This window comes from Carettochelys insculpta, chromosome 2, assembly GCF_033958435.1.
Source record: "Carettochelys insculpta isolate YL-2023 chromosome 2, ASM3395843v1, whole genome shotgun sequence".
Classification (NCBI taxonomy): Eukaryota; Metazoa; Chordata; order Testudines; family Carettochelyidae; genus Carettochelys; species Carettochelys insculpta.
This window is the reverse complement of record NC_134138.1, coordinates 244,046,927-244,066,513: the sequence shown is the minus strand read 5'-3', so window position 1 is coordinate 244,066,513 and position 19,587 is coordinate 244,046,927. Positions and strand designations below refer to the sequence as shown.

Genomic DNA, 19,587 nt, shown 5'->3' with positions numbered 1-19,587 from the left:
GGGGGAAGCGCTAAGCCTACAGGAGAGCTGGAGGGAGGGGCAGCCAAGCCTGCCCATGCCAGAGCCATGCAGCTCCACTGCAAAGGAGGCAGCAGAAGCTGGGGGGAGGTGGCAGCCCCAGAGGCTGTGTATGCTGAGGCCAGTTAATCTTGGGGAAGAGGAGGAGTGGAGATTGGGGTTTAGGCAGGTTAATCCGGGGGATGGAGGAGCTGTTTGAGGCTGATAGCGGTTAAACCTGAGGATGGGGGATGGCAGTTTGGAGCTGAGAGGGGTTAAACTTTGGGGGTGCAGGGACAGGTTTGTGGGGTGGGAGAGTAAAGCTTGGGGGTGGGGAGGACAGGTTTGTAGGAGGGGGGGGGAGTAAAGTTTGCAGATGGGGAAGATCTGGGGCCTGAGGCCAGTAAGGCCTGGAGATGGGGGTAATTTAGCTTTGTGTGCACACTGTTCTAAAAATAAGGGTTACAAAAAGTACAGTTTGATGTTATTTATTAAGGACTGTCTCATATTCACATGTATTGTGGCTCTTGAAGTATTGATTTTTTAATTGAATTTGGAAAAAATGTGTCTTCTCGCTATTTCATTTGCAGGCCCCTGACGTATGTGCTACTAGAAACAAATAACTAATCTCCTCTTCTTGATTGAGATTTTCCTGTCTGAAATAAGTAAATGAGTTACTTTTCAGCCTATATACTCTTAAGATAGTTATGTACATTTTACTCAACCCAGGGCTGAGAATGTTAATGTAAGAATCACTCCTTGCATGCACAGATTGTGAAACGTATTTGAAAATTAGTATTTTAAATTAACATTGGTATTTTGGAACCTAATGATGGCAGCCATCTTTGCTTTTTCAAAAAATAAAATAACAGCTGCCTTACTAACCTCACAGTGTACACAGAAAGGTTTGCATGCTGGGTTCCAATCTAATTTACCTATCAAAGTGAATGTTAATATTTGTAAATTAGATTCTTCATTTAAACGCTGAAAGATTTAAACAACCTTCTGGCTGTTAAAACTGGTATTAAAGCTGGCTTACAGTTTCACCCAAAGCCTGCCAAAAAAAAGCCAGTGTCAAATGTGTCATTTTATCAAGATGGCAGCCACTAAAAATCTCAGAAATACCCATTGTAATTAAAATCAACTATTCACATCTCAGTGTATTCATGAGAAGTGCTTCTTAGCATTTGATTTTGCTTTGAACAAAATGAAAGCATTTTAAGGTCACCTACTGGCTTAAATTTCTTTTACATATTATCTTAATATATTATGCTGGTGTCCAGAGGCCACACTGCAGGCTCATGTCTGAATGAGGATATTGTTGTGCTAAGTGCTCAGCAGAGGTGGATGGTCCCTGTCCTGAAGAGGTTACAAGGTGTTCTGAGATAATGGAGATGGTTTGCATTATACATACGCTTGTTATTTTAAAAAAGTTCAGCAACTACAGCAGTAAATATAGTTGCATCTCTGCTGAGATCCTCTGCAGCGATCTTCCAAATAATAGACACAGCTGCTGAAATGTCCACTACTATCTCACCGTCCCCTTATCTTCATCCTGCAGTAACAGTGAGCTGCAGGCAGGAAGAACTCTTCCACCAGGGCTGGATCTATGGCTTATCTTTGGGTGGAACAAAAAAAAGCAGGGAGTGGGCAGAGCTGGAAGTGCCTCAGCAAGAAGCCTTCATGGACTGACAACACTTTTGCATAGAGGCTTGGGACGACAGACAAGTTCTCCCACAATACACCACAATTTTTTTCCTAGAGCTAGTGAGGCACTTAAAAGCCCTGGGATACAGTCTGAGGTATCCAAATGCCAAACCCGTGTCAGTGCAGTGCCACTATAGGTATGGCTGCTTGTGCACGGGGCACGTGTATTCTGCAATGTCGCTTGGGAAGCACAAGTTTGCAGGTGCAGAAGCCTGGACCGTTCCCTGTGTACTCATCCCTCGCTATACAAGCGCAACTGGTTCCCAACTTTCTGCTCGCAGGCAAAAACTTGTAAGGGGGAAACTAATTTACCATTAAATACACTTTGAAGTCTCTGGTTGGTTTCTATTGCTCCTAACCCGGTGAAGGAGTGGCAGCATGTGGTGCTGCTTTGGAAAAGTAAGTAAACCTTGGGTTGGGGGGAGGTTATTGGAGAGGATTAAGGGCTGGGGGCAGTTTGGGACCATGAGGAGGAGGGAGAATTAAAATCTGGTGGCAGCTCTGGTGGAGGAGGTGGCGGTTCATTCCTGCGGAGTGCACCAGCGGTATCTGGGACTGGGGGGGTGGGGAGTAGTGTGCAGCAGGCCAGAGGATTTGGGGACTGGGCGGGGAGCTGTGGGCAGGGGGAGTGTTGGGTGGGGGTGGGGGAGCTGTGAGCTGTGGGGGGCCCTTGGGAGTAGGCCGAGCTGGGACGAAGAGTGCAGGGGGAGCTCCAGAGTGTGACTGGAGGCACCTGTGTGCATGGCTGTGGGCACCCTGCTGCTCGGCCAGAGCCACTTCTTAGCACACGGCCGCCCCCCATGTGGCGGGAGCTGCTTTGACGTGCGCAGCTGGAGGTACTGGAGGCTCCTCAGATTTCACCAGTGGTAAGTAAGTCCTTAACTTACTTGGGGGTGTGGGGCGATGGGGTGTTGGGAGTGGGCCAGGTAGTTGGCGGGGGGGGGCTGCGGGCTGGTGGGGGGTTGTGGCTGTAGTGGTTGGGGCCTCGGAGCTGATGGGCAGGAAGTCAGGCTGTGGCAGGTAGGGGCCACAGAGCTGGCGAGGGGTCAGGCTGTGGCAGGTTAGAGCTGCAGGGATGGGGATAAGGCTTGTATTGGGGGGGTAGTTCACTCATCTAGTGAACAAAGGTAGGTATATTTGTCCTTCGCTTTAGCAAGTACTCGTAAGTAAAGTACTCGTTTAATGAGGGATGAGTGTACCCCAGTCACGGTGCATATAATCCAAGGAGAAGGACTGGCCTGACTTGAAGTCAATGGCAGTCTGTTTAATAGGAGCAGGATTTCATCGTAAGAGTTACTTTGGTTAGTTGACTGAATAAAATATATTTTTAGGCTCAGCCTCAGATCCTGCTAACACTCAAGCATGTGAATAACTAGGCATGCAAGCAGTCTTTTCATATTTTTATTGTGTACGTTAGCATTTGCAGGCCGAGATCCCCAATCAAAACCCATACAACCAAATAAATTCTGTAATTAAAGGTATATTTTATTGTACTGATATATGTTCCTATCCAGTAACAATACTGTATTATGAATAATGTTTAATGCATTACAGAATGTATCGGACCTTTACATTAAGTTTTTGCATGCCTGTAATGGAAAGGTCTGCTGAAATCTGCCCTGCTTTAGCCATGTTTCTAAGCCTCCTACATTAATCTGCACCGATCAGTTGGAGCACAAAGACATACACAGGTCCCAAGAGCTCACATTTAGCTGAATTCATACTCAGAGACCTTACATTTATGGGACGTACTATTTTTGCTCAGATATGTACTATTCCTACACTTGCATCCTTTCACAAAACTCATTTCTATGACAGTGCCCTACTAGTAGTCAGCTAAGGTTTAACTAGCTAGTCACAAAGTAAGTTGGGGTATCAGTGGCAAACTACCTCCTGGTGCAGTGGGGCTCATGCACAAAGGTCCCTGCCAATGAGGGAGCCCTGGAAAAATGGGCATGCTTGGTGCAACGATGCACTCTGTGTGACACTCCTGCTGGGAAGCAGGGGAAACTACTGCAGCCTTTTCTGCTCCCCGTGAGGAGCACCAGGGTGGCAACTGCAGTTGGAGGGGGTGGGGAGCGATGTTCTCAATATTTTTTTTTTCCCCATCCATGGGCAGAATAAATTTTATGTGCACCAAAGCAGGTAAAGATACGCACCACCAACAGAAACTCATGCTGCCAGCTGTGGGCATTCTGCTAATCCTGTCTTTCATTTAGATCACCAATAGAAAAATTGTGATGGACAGTGTGACCTGTATGTCTTTCGTAAATCACCAGAGGAGTGCCAGATCACCCTCTCTGCACATGGAAGCGCTCAAACTTTTGTAATTTGTTCACTGGTCACAATGTGCTCATCTCAGCTGTCTGCCTGCCAGGGACAAAGAATGTGACAGCCAACAGCCTGAGTCGGAGTCTTTCTCATGACCGTGAATGGAAGTTGAACTGAAAGTGTTTAGAGAGACACTCTTTGGGGAACCCCAAACACAGATCTCTTCTCTGCGTATCAAAACAAGAAATGTCTTTGTTACTGCTCCAGGACTGGTCTACGGAAACATTCATTCAGAGATGCCCTCATCTTCCTATGGCAGAGAGCTCTTGTCGTGCTTTTCCCCCATTTCCTTTCCTTATCCAAGATCCTGTTGAAAATTTGATGAGACAAAGTGAGTTATCATGATTTGCCGCTCCCCCACCTCCCAAGCTAAGACAAGTCTGCCTTCTGTGTCCCACAAAGGAACCGGTATATCCTCTGATTCCTCTTTGGCCCATTCCGTCTTGCTCTCTCATAGCTATGGGCTGATCCCTTACTCCAGCTTGTGAGTCTTCCATTTCCTGTCCTGGCTCTTTCTTAGTTGCAAGACTTAACGTTAGAATATTCTGAGGTGAAAGACAAGTTATTGTATAATCAAGGTAGAACACCTGATGTACTTACCTGCAAAAATGGAAATGATTCCAAGTTTGATGTCATTCTTAGTGCACAAATCCAACTTCGTGTTCACTCCGTCAGATTTTAGACTACGTCTTAGACCTCCATGCATCAAGACCCTCATTCAGTTCTGTTAAGGAACATCTTGCTACCATAACTGCTTTCCACTGTGAGACAAATACGCAAGAGTTTGCTCACCCACTGATGCACAGATTCCTTAAGGCCATTGGGAATCTCTTCCCACATGAGACCATCTGCTCAAAGCTTGGATCATAACCTAGTTCTCAGTGCTTTGACTAGGCATGGCAACTTGCTTTCTGTTACACCTGTTCATGAAGGCAGCATTTCTAATTGACATTACATCAGCTAGGAACGTAGGAGGAGTGTTGGCCGTTCTGAGGCTGCATCCCAAGTTTCTCCTGAAAATTGCTTCCACTTTCCATGGGAATCAACAGATCCATCTTCCTGTTTTCTTTTTCCCAGAAAACCACGTTGTGACAACAGGGAGGTAACTTTGCTATGTAGGATCTTAAGAGTACTAATATTCTAATACAAATATTCTTGGATAGGACTAAGGACTTCAGCAAGTCCGCTGCACTCTTCGTTTCATTTGCAGAAAGAACCAAAGATTTCATCGTATCAGTTCAAAAGCTATCCAGATGGGTCTCAGGTTGCGTTAATCGCTGTTGTCTAGGACGCATCCTGTTGCCTCCATCCAGAATCCATACATACTCCATGACAGCAGTTTCTACCTCAGTCGCATTCGTTAAATATGTCCCTATCTCAGAAACCTGCACAGGAAGTGACTTTGGCCTTTGGCCACGCTTTCACAGACCTTTATGTGATCCCTGGAAATGTAGCTTCCAGTACCATCTTTAGCTTCACAGTACTCTCTGTAGTAACAGACTCCTCTCCAACACCCCAACCGTATATGGAGGTAACTGCTGTGTAGTTGCCCACATTGGAGTACCTGTGGGGACACTATTTGAAAAATAAGAGGGGGTTACACACCTTAACAATGGTTCTTTGAGATGTATGTCCCTGCAGATGCTCCACAACTTGCCCTTCTGCCCTGTACTTTGGAGTTCTCTACATGTGGCTCTGCTGTAGAGAAGGAGCTTAGTAGGATTCACTTGCACAATGCCAGGTAACCTCAAGGCAGACAATTAGGGAGGAAGATGGCATTTGTAGGCTAAATCTCTGATTGGAGGTGCAGGAGTGCACATACCTACAGAGGAGCTACCATAGGGAAACACGTTTCAAAGAACGATCGTTGCTGCATAAAGGAGTGACTGTGTCATTTGGGCCCAGGACATCCCCTATTTGATTTGGCTGTGTGGCCTAGTCCAGGGCTGGTTCCAGTATTATGTTCTGTTCTGGGACCTGTTCTTGTGATTCCAGGCTGTTCTCTGGTGCTGTCCTCGTTCACTCTGCCATTGGTCTGGAAATCATATGTCCTTGACACTCAGATGATCATACAGGACTATGGGCTGTGAAGGTGGTGGCAGCTTATGGTTAAATTCTTCATATTGGTGGCTAGACTTTCCATTCCCATCCTTCATCTTAACTTAGGTGGATTTGATTTGCTCGCTGGAATAGTGTGCCGCAGTATTCCTGGTAAGCTGTGCACTTGGCAGCCATTCAGGAGAAATTCACATGCCGCTCAGCTGGTTAGCAGAGCACCTACAGCTAGATTTTTTTTCTTTTGGTGGCTCAGTTTGCATATGCAAAAATTTATTCCACACATGGATGCAAAAATCTGCGTAAGGGTGGAAAAGGTTAGGGGAATATTAGTCTCTGCACACCTCTGCCACCTTTATTGAGATTCTGTCAAACAAATTCATGTTCCTGTTGCTTCTTCCAGAAGAGAGGGGACGGGATTGCAGTCCTCACGCTACACAAATGCTAGAGTCACTGGTTGGTAGGAATCTTTCTTCTTTGACCAAGCTGGGTTTAGTTGTTGTTATGGTAGTTAGTATACTTGAAATGAATGGTAAATGCCTAATGTCTCTCTTGAAACCAGCAGATCACTTTCCATGCATAGAAGGTGAGTGGAAAGTCAGCAAATAGAAGGGATGGAGTATACACACCATGAGAATTGTAGAATAGCGTTGGCAGACTATCCAAGATAATTTTAACTCGGCTACATAAGCTTTAACTGCACCCTGCCACATGGGTGGGCAGACATGTGAGAATGGTACATGCACTTGTATCTGTCCTCCTAGGTAAGATGGCAAGTTGGAGTATATCTGTATTTAAAGCACTACAATGGCACAGCTGCCCTGCTCCACCAGGTCCTGTGTATAACTTCATCATAGACATTACAGCGACAGTATGGGGTCTCCCGTCACTGTACATAATCCATCTCACTGACAAGTAGTACCTGAGGGCAGGTCAACACTCAGGAGCAAAGTCAAACTAAGTTATGTTACTCTAGCTGTGTGACTAGTATAGCTGGAGTTGACGTAAGTTAGTTTGACCCATGGCGACATTCCCACTCCAGGTGGTCAACAGGAGAAATTCTCCCATTGACTTCGTTTATGCTTTGCGACCCCATGGAGTAACAGGTTCGTCAGGAGCTCAAGTAGTGCATGATTTAGCGTGTCCCTAGTAGACCCACTAAGTCAACCCCTGGAACGTTGCTCTAGACAAGTCCTGAGTCCACAGAAGAATTCTTAGCAGTGTCCTGCCCCAAACGTAGGTTGGCTTAAGTCTCTGGATTTTTCACATCCCTGAGACACACAATTATGCCAATGTAGCTTTCCAGTGTAGACAACAACTGTGTTCTGAGAATGTATGCCCAAGGGCTCTGTGTGTTGGATAGACGGGGAGGTAGGTCAGGGCTAAAATGTGTCAGAAAAAGTAGCTGACCTGTGAGGTAGGTCAGAGGCAGAATTTCAGTCCTTGAGTTTCTTGATAATCATCAAATTAGAATGCATGCCTTTTAAACATCAGAATTTTGATGTGAATGCTAAAATGTCAATACTTAAGTCATCAATAAAATTGTATGCAAGTCGTGAATTCTTCAAAATGTTAAGTTTTAAATTAGAGACCTAAAAGATTGTTTTACTTAACACAGAATAGCATTTGTTCTCAACAATTTGAGTTTTAGTTTCTGTTTAAAGAAGGAATTATTTTTATATAGAGGAGACTTCATAGCATGTAGCTGCTTTTGCTGCAAGGAAGTGTGTGACATAATTAAAGATGAAAGAACATAATTGTGGTTCAGATAACATACCACATTCTTACTTGCTCTTTAAAGGTTGCAGAGAAGTTTGGTCTTGATTCTTTCAAGACTTGTATCAAAAACCATTTTAAGGAATATAATTGGAGCAAATGCTATATAACTTTTTATATTTGTAAATGTAATTTATTTGATGTTAAAAGCTGAGGCCTATAGCTCTGCTTCCTTTCATTTGGTATTCACTGTGGAGAGTTAATCCCAGAGCAGAGCTTTTCTGATGTAAAATCTGAATGCTTGTGTAGTCACAACAGCTGTCCCCTCACTATGTGGTATCTTCCATTACTTAAGTGCAGAGATGGATTTTGGCCCAGTGTTTCAGTAATATTGGGGACACATGGATAAAGTGACAAAGCAGTATGCTTATGCATTCATTTGAGACTCTGTTACAGTTGGCTCCAAATCAGAACAGGGAGAATACATTCACACTAATCCCCCCCCTCATGGCTGGATCATAGTAGGGACGTTGCATCTAAAGGCACAATTATCTATTGCTCAGGAATTGCAAATTCACCAAAGCTCTTCACTGCAGTAGTGGTTAATAATGGATTTCTGGAAGGCTCTAGCAAAGAATTTTGGACCTATCAGTTTTATGTCCTTAGTTTTATTTTTAAAAATTTTATTAAGGTAATTTACCATGTCAGTGAGGTAAATTTTTCATTTAGTACATTGGAATCATAGCTGCACATACAATTAGATGTGATTTTTTTTCTGTTTTAAAGAACAGTAGACAGTACATTCTAATTACACTTTTTGTGATGATAGCTAAGGAAAATGAACTTTGTGTTTACTTCTGTGATATTTACATACAAGAATTTAAATATCCAGCACATCCAACTATCAAAACTTACAAAACATTTTTTAAAAAAATTAACACATCAGTCATTATCTTCAAAATGTTTGTTACTTTGTTTTTCGTGTGAAATTTTTGAGATATGCTTTTAATATGTTGATACATCTGTCTGTGCTACTATTTTGTGTTAAGTATTTACATTTGAAATCATCGTAGAACATAATTTTCATTTGTTCCTGAAAGTTGCACTTACTAATGCTTAAGTTCCATGTGTGCATTATATTATGAAAAACTTATTGATATTTAAAATTCCCTACTTAGCCTCTTTTCTTTTCATGATAAATAAATAGTGCCGGAATTATATTTTCAAAACTAGAATATTTAAAGGTATCCAGGAATTGCATTTCTATGACCCCCACCTAAAGTTATGCAAATGCATTAATAAAGAAGTTGTAATTCAGAATATGTATTCTTTTATTTTGTACAACGAATAAAATATTATTCTACAGTGTGATTAAAATTTGTTTTTTGTATTTAGCTTACATGCCCACTTTACTTAATACGTAGTGTAGGTGTTAAGTCTCTCACACACTACTGTGTGTTATTTAAACTGTGATGGATAATGAATTCATGCTTCCATTAAAAGCTATATAAATATGAATATTTTCAGGCTTTTAGCATTTGATGAACAAAGAATTACGTAGCTACAAAATAGAACAATTGATAAAATCCTCCCCACTATTGGCTATTATTTACTGTCTCTTAAGTGGCAGGTTGTATTTATGCCAATTTATCTGCTTCAGGGAACATTCTTGATAGCAGAACAAAGTGAATAAAAGTAGTTTGCTTTGCAAATGAATGCAAATGGTAGAGCCTTTCGGGAAGCCCTTTAACAGGGGCAGTGCACTTTGATTATGAGTGAAGCTGCCATTTGGACATGGTGAAAAGAGCACGCTTGAACCATTGATTGGGGGAGACAGTAAAAAGTCAGGAAGGGCCCGTTAAGCTTGCAGTGCGGCAGGCGGATGTCAGTGTGGTTAGAGCACAGTGGGAGAATGACAGGCAGGATTAGTGTCAGGGAGAAGCTTTGCTGTAGCTGTGGAGATGGTCCCTGGGGTCACTCACCTCTGACTGTTGTTCTGTGCTGATGGCTCTGTAATGCAAACTGCTTGATATATGTCTGTTCATTATCAGAAATGGTGATTAGAAGAGGTATTTGTTGTAAAAGATTCTTATTTTTAAAAATAAAATGGTTAACTACTTTATTTTACAAATGTTTAGTTCAATAGTCACTACTTTTATTGGTGTGGAAGACTGAGTTCTTGGGGAGGCAATTTAACATAAAAATTTTAATTGTTAATGTTATTATTGTATCTGAAGAGCCAGTGTTTTTGCACTGTTTTATTTGGTTATCACAAAGGAGGAAATTGTTCACAATTTGCAGCACGCTGTTGCAGTAGAACATTGATTGTATTTTGGTTGTTGGGCCTTGTTGCTCTTGAAAATGTCGTTTCATTCTATTTTCTTCATGTGTATGGTGCACAGAAGCAACCGGGTTTAGTTGCTTTAAAAAACAGTAACTCAGTGGAACGTAAGGTCATCAGATTTCATTTCTGTGTTGTCCCAAAATGTTAAAATATACATACATAATGGTTGCTTTAAAAACTGACTGAGTTGTGCATGCTCTTTTAAGATACAGATTTATGAATGATATTAAGTATTATTTTCAGTATTTTTTAATTAAGGACTTTTAAAATATTTCTTTTGCTTTATAAATTGTTCAGTTACATGTAAGAGGATTTTTTTTTATATCCTCTAAATTTTGCTGTCTTTAGAAATGGTTTAATCTTTCAGTAGTGAATTTATGGTTTATTTTGATTTTTTTGCTGTTTACTCTTTTCATAGTGACATAAGTTAAATGTGTGTATTTTGTATATTAAATACTTTTAATAGTTCAAGTTCCTTCACTGAGAGTTATGTACTGTTTTCTGTAACAGCAGAATAAACTGAGCATTCAACTAACAAGCTTTTAAAGCAGTATTAAATTACATTGTTTGTTACAGTATACATTATTTGATTAATGTATTTAGTGTTGTTCAATATTTTATCCAGCTACTCTTTTTTTCAATTTCCTAGCATAGTAAGTATTTTCCAAATGTTTTGCAGGCACCTGAATGGACGGAAGAGGACCTTAGCCAGCTGACAAGAAGTATGGTCAAGTTCCCAGGGGGTACCCCAGGTCGATGGGAAAAGATTGCTCACGAATTGGGTCGATCAGTGGCAGATGTGAGTTCACTCAGATTTGCTTTGTATGGAGAGTGACAAACCAGAACAAGACAGGCAGTGTAGAAGGCAGACGTAGATGGGGTCCAACATTGTCTTTTGAGAGTGACTGCAATCCTTTTAGGACCTGGAAGTGAACCATTAACTAACTAAGCAAGAAGCAGATGTCAGCAGTCCCTTGCTCCACAATTAACAGCTGTAACTGATCAGCTGTGTGGGGCATTCTGGTGCTTGGAGACCTGAACTACTTGTAACCTGATAACAGAAAAACAATGCATGTTTTAGTGTTTGTGGTAACCCTTTTTTAACTGCAAAAGGACATTAGTAAGATTTAAAGTTTACTATTTAAAGCAGGTTTATTTAAAAAGATATGAATCAGCTAATAGCATCTGAAGAAGTGAGTTAACTCATGAAAGCTCATGCTCTAAACTTTTCTGTTAGTCTATAAGGTGCCACAGGACCCTTCGTTGCTCAACATTTAGAGAGTAACGGAGAGAGAGCCATTTTAGTCTATATACTATTAAAACAAAAAAGCAGTCAAGTAGCACTTAAAAGAATAACAAAATAATTAACAAAATTCTTTTGTTAGTCTTTAAAGTGCTGCTTGACTGCTTGTTTGTTTAGAACATTTAGAATGGTGGCTACCATTAGTTAAATGGAAATATTTCTACAAAATGATAAAACATTTCATATGAGATTAGTTATATTTCATTTCCTATTTTCAGGCTACAGTATGGGCTAACAGTGGTATTGTGTAAAATAATATCCTACATATTTTAAGGTGGCCTGTATCATATACATTTATACGCACACACGCCAAAGGATTCAAAGTTTTATCTTGAAAACTTTTAAATAGTCTATAAAAGGAATTTTTCATTTTTAGCAATAGGTCACTTATTGCTCTACCATGTCTGCAGAGGGTCATTCAAAAGTCTCTTCAGCTGATGCTATTTCAAAGGGTCTGGAGGGTCTAAAGAGGTCTAAAGCTTAATGCTGTTGATGTACCTTTTTGGGGCTTGATGTTCTATACTTAATAATAATAAACCTAGCATAGTATTTTCAGAAAATGAAACCTGGCTTTTAGTCATAAATTGCTATATGAGTTATAGTGGGTTATCTGCAAGCCAGTTTATGAAGTGGTTTTACTTTGTCTTGGGAAACAAACATAGGAGTTATGTCTACACTACAGCACAATTTCAAAAGGCTCTCTTTTGAAAGCCACAGTTCGAAAGGTCGTCTCTTGAAGTGGAGCGTCCACACGTGAGCAATAGCTGGCGCCTCCAATCCACCCTTTCAAAAGGACAAGGTGCTCTTTCGAAAGAGCATCCACAGTGCAACAGGCATCATTTTGAAAGAAGGGGCCGGGAAATGCCGCGGACAGGATTGCATGGCAGACAAGCCATTCTGGGCCTGGAGCCAGATGATGCTTTAAGGGGCCCCCCTCGGTACCCTCACCCTGCACTTGTTGAGGGTGCCGGAGCTTCCACAAGTACTGCAGGCCCATGTGGACAGCAGGGGACGATTCCAGGACATCTATGTGGGCTGGGCAGGCTGCATGCATGATGAGCGTGTGTTTGGAAACTTCGGCCTCTGCCAACATATGGAGGCAGAGAACTTCATCCCCCAGAGGGAGTTTCTGCTCAGGGACACCACCATGCCCCTGTGCATGCTGGGGGATGTCACCTGTTCCCTCCAGCCCTGGGTCATGTGGCCCTATACTGGCCACCCTGACCCCAGACAGGAGCTCTTCAACGTGGTCAAGCGCACATTTGAAAGGCCAGTGGTGGTGGTCTCCTGGCATGCCTGGAGGTGGGACTGCACAACAACCCCCAAGTGGTGGTCCCCTGCTGCATCCTATACAATGTTGTGGAGAGCAAGGACGAGGCATTCAACCAGGGGTGGGCATCTGAGTCTGGCCTGGGATATGAGCAGCTGGCTGCCACCTTTAGCTGCCAGGCCCACCAGGATGAGGTCCATGTTTGGGAAGCCCACCGTGAGCATCTTGCTCAGGAGCCTGACTAACCACCTTCCCAGCCACCCCCAGCAGGTACCCTGCACACTCCCCTCTCCCCGTCATCCCCCTGAGCACATGGGGATTTAGATCAAATGAAGTATATTATGTAAAAGAACAATATGTCTATATAAACAGTGGGGCATAGAACTACATACAGTGGGGAAGTGGGGTGAGCTATGTACATTGGAGCAGTGTACCTGTGCAGGGGGCCTTACCTGAAGGCAGGGGTGGAGGGCCTCAAGCCCCATCAGCCCTGGGATCCCCTCCTGCCCCTGGTTCGGGGGCCCCAGTGGGGCAGGGATAGGGCAGGGGGGATGGGGGATGGTAAGGCTGTGAGGGAGCATCGGCAGGGGGCTCAGCTGGAGGGGGCAGCTGGGTCAGGAGCTTCTGCCTACCACATCCTGGAGGGTACTTACCAGCAGATCCCCCACTGAGGTCTAGTGATGCCCAGCTGGCTGAGGTGTGGCTCGAGGACCAGGAGGGGAGGTCAATCACCAGATTCCCTTCATCACTGAACTACGCCATTTCTGCCTCCATGCCCGGTATGGTGGGGTTGCCTGGGGGTCCCAGCTCCTCCTCATCCCCAGAGGGGAGCTCATCGGCTGCACTGTTCAGGATGGCAGGTGGGAAGTTGTTGTCCCTGGGCCCCAGGAGGCTCTGTAACTCTCTGTAGAGTAGAAGGGGCAGGATGCGGGCCCTGACCGTCTGGCTAAGTCCCGTGCCTGGTTGTAGCCCTGCTGCAGCTGTTTTACTTCACTCCTGACTTGGTCAGAGGACTGGGCCAGGTGTGCCCCGGAGGCCAGTTTGTCAGTGAACGGGATGAAGGCAGCTGTGTTGCGGTGTTCAGTGCCCATCTCCTTCGGGACCTTCTCCTCCTGCCAGAGGCCCAGGAAGTCCCTGAGGTCTGGCTCATTCCAGGAGGGAGCGCATTTTTCATTGCCTGCCCAGGCCCCCATGAACCTTGGGAAAGCTCTGGGAGGGGAGGTCTGGGGCTCCTCTGATGGCTGGCTGCTGGTGCACACCTGGCTGTTGCGTTCAGGGAATGGGGGTTGTCCCGGGGGAGGTGTCCCTGCCACGTGCTGAGAGAGTGTGTGCAATGGCTGCTCCTGGCACACACACAGCTTTCTGCCATGGGGTTTCTGGGTCTGTGTGGTTTAAGGGCTGCTGATCACACAGACCATAGAGCCCTGCTGCTGCCAGCCAGCAAGTATCCACGTCCCAGCGGGCTGGTGCCATGGAGGACCCACTCTTTTGAAAGAGTGGCACGTGGAGCATCTACACACATTTTCTTTTGAAAGGCCATTTCGAAAGGGGAAACATTTCCTATTACAGGTTAGGAGGACCAAATTCAAAAGCTGTGGCACATTCCTTTGATTTCCTTTCAAGAAGGAACGCTTGGCTTGTAGACCCTCTACTTTCTTTTTTTGAAAGAGAGACAGAAATTTCTAATGCAGTGGCTAGTGTAGATATGCCTAAGGGTTTTACTTTTATTTCTGTTATGAAGTCACTAAGAAATTAAATATGCCTATATTATATACAGGCAAGCTGTAGGAGTCTCAGTGTGCACACGACTAAGCAATTTGTGATGCAACGCGTAGCAGATGGTGAAATATGTTTTATTAGAGACAGGAGTGTCTCTGACTTCACAGTACTAACTAAGGAGGGGCTCGTTCAAAAACACTAATTTACACAGCAGTTGTGAGTAATACATTTTATTGTAAGCAGCTTGACAGTGGAAAAACAAATCTTTAAACATGGCCTTGCACAAAGATTAACAAATCGGTCAGACCATTATTAGTGCTCTAGTGCCTGGGAATGCTAGTCATGAACCAAGGGGTCCTGTGGCACCTGATAGACTAACAGAAATGTATGAGCATAAGCTTTCATGGGCAAAGACCCACTTCCTCCGATGCAGGTTGAAAGCTTATGCTCATACATTTCTGTTAGTCTATCAGGTGCCACAGGACCCCTCATTGCTTTTGCAGATCCAGACTAACACATCTACCCCTCTGATACTTGACAGTCATGAACCAGGCTCCATTCTGGTATGCACTGTGCAGGCACAGAATATAAAGTTCAAGAAATGTAGAATCTGTCTTTGAACATCTGGTGGGTCCCTCAGCAAAGTCTAGTGCGCTAATGAGCGACTTGATGCAAAAAGCTGTCCTAAAAATTACATTCTACACCCCTCTTCATCTGCTTTCAAGTGTGTTTGTATGTACCTAAAAGTATGTTTTTTATAAAGAGCCTGTCACACCTGAAATATCCCAAAATGTTCCCTGGACATGCCAAGCATTGTGGGAGAAAGAGAGAAGAGTGCGGCTGAGATTCTAGAGAGAGAAACTGAATCACTAGGCTCTCTGTCCTTTGAGCTTTCTAGTGAGATATGAGCAAGATACAGCCCAAAAGTGCTCTTGCTGACGTGGCGTGGAAAACAGAATTGTAAGAGATGTTTTACAAGGGGAGTCAGGGTCTGGAAATAACCTGCTATAGCACTGATTTCTTGTGGCCTGTATGCAACAGGGTGGTGCCTGCTGGAACTAGCCACCCCTGATTACAGAACAAGTCACACCTGGAAGAGATCAGGATGATTGCCCCATAAAGAGCAGCAGGAGGCTGCACAGAAAAGGGGAGGGGAAGCTCAGGAAATTGTGGTGTGCATGAAGGGCTCCTGCAGGGATAACCACAGGACGAAGAGAGCCATAACATAGAGGAGCCCAAGGAGCAGGAGACTTGTGGGAAGATCTGGATGCAGTTTGGGCCCACAAGTTGGAGCCTACAGGCCTATGCCAGAAGGCTTAAGTTCCATCAAGGACCAGATGAGAGGATGCTCTCTGAGGATATTTTGGGATAGAAGAGTTCCAGCTGTGAGGGGAGACACCAGCACTAAGTATGGATGGTTATGTGGTGATGGACTTTATTTTGGGACAGTGAAAACTCAGTTGTTTTTTGTTAGAACAGCCCCAGACAGAAGGTGGTGTTATCCATGTGAAAGCCTGGGTACATTTCTAAAGGCATCTGCAAATGGAAGCTATTTAGGGTCAGGATACCTGCAAAGTGAACCTGTCCAGAAACTGGTGCTCAGAAAATACTCACCCCACTATGTAGCCCCAGCAGTAAAGTATCTTATGTAAGCCTTACCTGTACCAAGTTTTAAGCTGAACACTTCCTGTTAATTCTGATGCAGCTCCAATTTTGTACACCAGCAGTTGTCATATTTAGCACTGTATTGCATAGACCTGCACTGAGCAGGTTTCAATGAAATGATGCTTAAAATGACATCAGTTGCTTGGAGCCCTGTATACATTAGCTCCCTCACCGTTGCTGTCTTGATGTTAAAAATTCTGAAGTTAGAAGCTACCCTAAACATAGCCATTCAGTTGTGGATATTAGCCTGCCCCTTAATCTTGTCAAAGGGGGCATAAAATCTTTATTTACAGTCTACTCTAGCATTAGCCAGGCCATAGGGACATTGTTTGACTCAGCTGAGGAGTAAACCAGAACTCTTATATATGACCTTCAAAACAAAAAATAATAATGTGGCTTCTTTCTTCCTTTATATAATTCTTGCTTCATTTTTGCCTAGAAATATTAGAGTTTTCAAGTTTTGTTTTTCCTGTTCTTGTTGTGGATTTACAATGGTCTAGGACTTGCAACCTACTGTATTTGAATCTTCGAGGATTGCTCCCAAGTGTATGTCAGGAGCTTGGCTGAATAGGTATTAACAAATAGGTTTGTTTTTTTTTTTAAATAATCCAGCTACAAATCTTCTCTTCTCAACAGCTCAAGTTTCAGCATTTTGAGAGCTCTCAGTAATCAACAAGAGGTCCTTTAGTAAAAACAGCGTAGAAAAACTTAGCGTTTGCAATATTAAAAAAGAAAACCCAAAAACCTCTGATATACAAAGAAAGCAAAGCAAAAAAAAAAAAAAAAAAAAAGCCATCAACAGAATTTTTTCTTCACAATTTGTAAGGTAGTCATTTATGGTGGTATGATTTGTAGTATCAAACTGTTCTGAGGTCCTCGTTTTTAAGCAGAATGAAGTGATTTAAGGAGAGTGTTTTTGGCTTTTGTCAGTATGTCAGATCCTTAATGTTATTTTAACTTAGTCTTTTTGTTTGTTTGTTTCATTTGTTTGGGTTTTTTATGTTAGCTTTTGTTTGTGTGTGCGTGGAGTGGTTGGGGGCTCTTTCTGGTTTTTTTTTTTTTTTCCCCTTAAAATCTCATCCTGGCACATTTATATCATACTATGCTTTTGGCTATTTTAAGTGACCACTTTTTAAAAAAAATGGGCTTTGGGCTTTTTTTCTTTTAATAAAACTGCCAGAAAAGTTTGTTTTAAAAAATGCTTAGAAATATCAGAACTGCAGTGTGCTCATTCTGAGTTCTGCTGGACATCTTTGATACCTGACTATTGTGAGCATAATATGCATTAAGTGAGATTGCCTTACAGCAAGATGAAGGCATCCCTGCTTGTTGTCTTGACCAAACCATGTCGAGAGGCAGTTCAGGGAAAGGGAGTTCATACTTGCTGCTTATTGGTGGTAAGGAAATATGACAGATTCCTTCCTGGGATGCCACATGGAACTGGGATGCTTCTGAGCCCTCAGATACACCAGGCTATGCTCTCTTGCACGGTGTGCTGTTGTGGCAAGTTACAAATTTCTCCCAGTCCTACACTTCCATCAGCATTCAGAGAGGTAGGGGCACACCCATCTGCAGTTACATCCATGGACTCTGCCCAAACCATTACTAGAAAGGCTACAGCTAAGGCAATTCCCAGCTCCCTGAGCATGCACCCCCCCACCCTGACCCCCACCCCCCAGAGTATATACTGCATGGGGTACTGTACAGCGCTCAATGTGGAAAGGAATAATGCAACAGCTTTTGCCCTTTGAGCTAAGATTTCCAGGCACTTCACTCCTAATTTAATGGTTTAGATTAAAGCATAAAATGTATTTAACAACTATAGAGAGAGATTATAAGTGATTATATGTGATAGCAAACAGATCAATGCAGATTACCTGACAAATAAACAAAACAAAAACTAAGTTTAATATATTAGATTGGGTATGAATTAGCAGAAAAATTAACAAATCCATCCATTATTATTATTATTATAATTATTATTACTCTAGGGCCTGGGAATGCTAGTCATGAACCAGGCTCCATTCTGATATGCACTGTACAACAGAGAATAAAAAAGTTCAAAAAAATATGTAGTCTGTCTTTGAACATCTAGTGGGTCCCTCAGCAAAGTCTGTGCACTAAGTGATGTGATGCAAAAAGCTGTCCTAAAAATTCTACGCCCTTCTTCATTTGTTTTCAAGTGTGTTTGTATGTATGTAAAAGTATGTTTTTATAAAGAGCCTGTCACACCTGAGATATCCCAAAATGTTCCCTGGGTATACCAAGCATTGTGGGGGAGAGAGACTGCAGCTGGGTTTCTAGAGAGAGAAACTGAATCACTAGGCCCGCTGTCCTCTGAGCTTTCTAATTAGCAGATTCTCACCCTAACTGATGGCACAGGCAGATTTATAGATTCTTAAGGCATGAGCTGCATTAGCTTCACAGCTTGGGTTTCTCACTTACACAGACTAGAAATCCTTTTAGCCTAAGTCCAGCACTTCCCCCAGTTCATTATCTGTTTTCAGACGTCATCTTGTGTGTGGAGTGAAGAACTACTGAATGATGTCATTCTCTGCCTTATATAGCTTAAGCATATGACAGGAATCCTTTGATTCAAAACTTGGTTACCAGACCAGTTTGTGGAAAAATACTGACTCCGCAAGATGGAGTCCAGAGACGAGTGGCCTTGCAGTGTTATAGCTGCCATTGGTTACAGGATGGCCAAAATGCCCACAGGAAGGTTAAGATATTTCACAGTCCATTGTTTTAACTGATGGGCCATCAGCCACATCTGGCTTCTTAATGGTTGTACCTGAAAAACTGGGTGTGGGTGGTTGTTAGAGTAACCCCATTTGAAATACAGATCCCTAGTCAATATTCATAACTTCAGATACAAAAATGATAAATGCATGCAAACAGGATAATCATATTCAGCAAATCATAACTTTTCTATGAACACTTCAGAAGACTTATTTCAAGATGCATCATAACTGTACTATAATCATCTCATAATATCATTGTGAAGAAAATGGGTTGCAGTGTCACAGGGACAATAATCCTAAATGGTACTGCCTCTTGAAATCTGTTGAGGAGATATTGTAATAGCAGTTGATGAACTTCCTTGCTAGCAGCCAGTGTTGCTGAACTGTGGTTTTCTCATCTTAGGATAACTGTTTTGCTTTGTTTACATTGACCCTCCTTTTCAGAAGGGGCATGTAAATGCAGCACATCAAAAATGCTAATGAGGCACAAGTATGAATATTGAGCACCTTATTTACATAATGGTGGCCACTGGCCATGTTGAAAGTGCTGCTTGCAAAATGCAAAATAGCTGTGTAGATGGGTTGCTCCAAAAGCAAGCCCTGCTTTTGAAAGCACCCTCTTCCTAATTTGTTTTTGGAAGAAGGATGCCTTCGAAAGCAGGACTTCCTTTCGAAGGAACCCTGTCTACACAGCTATTTTGCATTTTGAAAGCAGCACTTCTGACAAGGCCAGTGA

At 42.9% G+C, this 19,587-nt stretch overlaps 1 protein-coding gene across 1 annotated transcript in view; it reads left to right on the top strand.

The window, feature by feature from the left end:
• DNAJC1 (DnaJ heat shock protein family (Hsp40) member C1) overlaps positions 1 to 19,587 on the top strand; it is a 186,707-nt gene that overhangs the window by 148,774 nt on the left and 18,346 nt on the right. Inside the window, exon 9 of the mRNA XM_074984862.1 lies at positions 10,830 to 10,949. Coding sequence (XP_074840963.1) covers positions 10,830 to 10,949 — 120 coding nt within the window. The remainder of the gene's footprint in view (positions 1 to 10,829; positions 10,950 to 19,587) is intronic.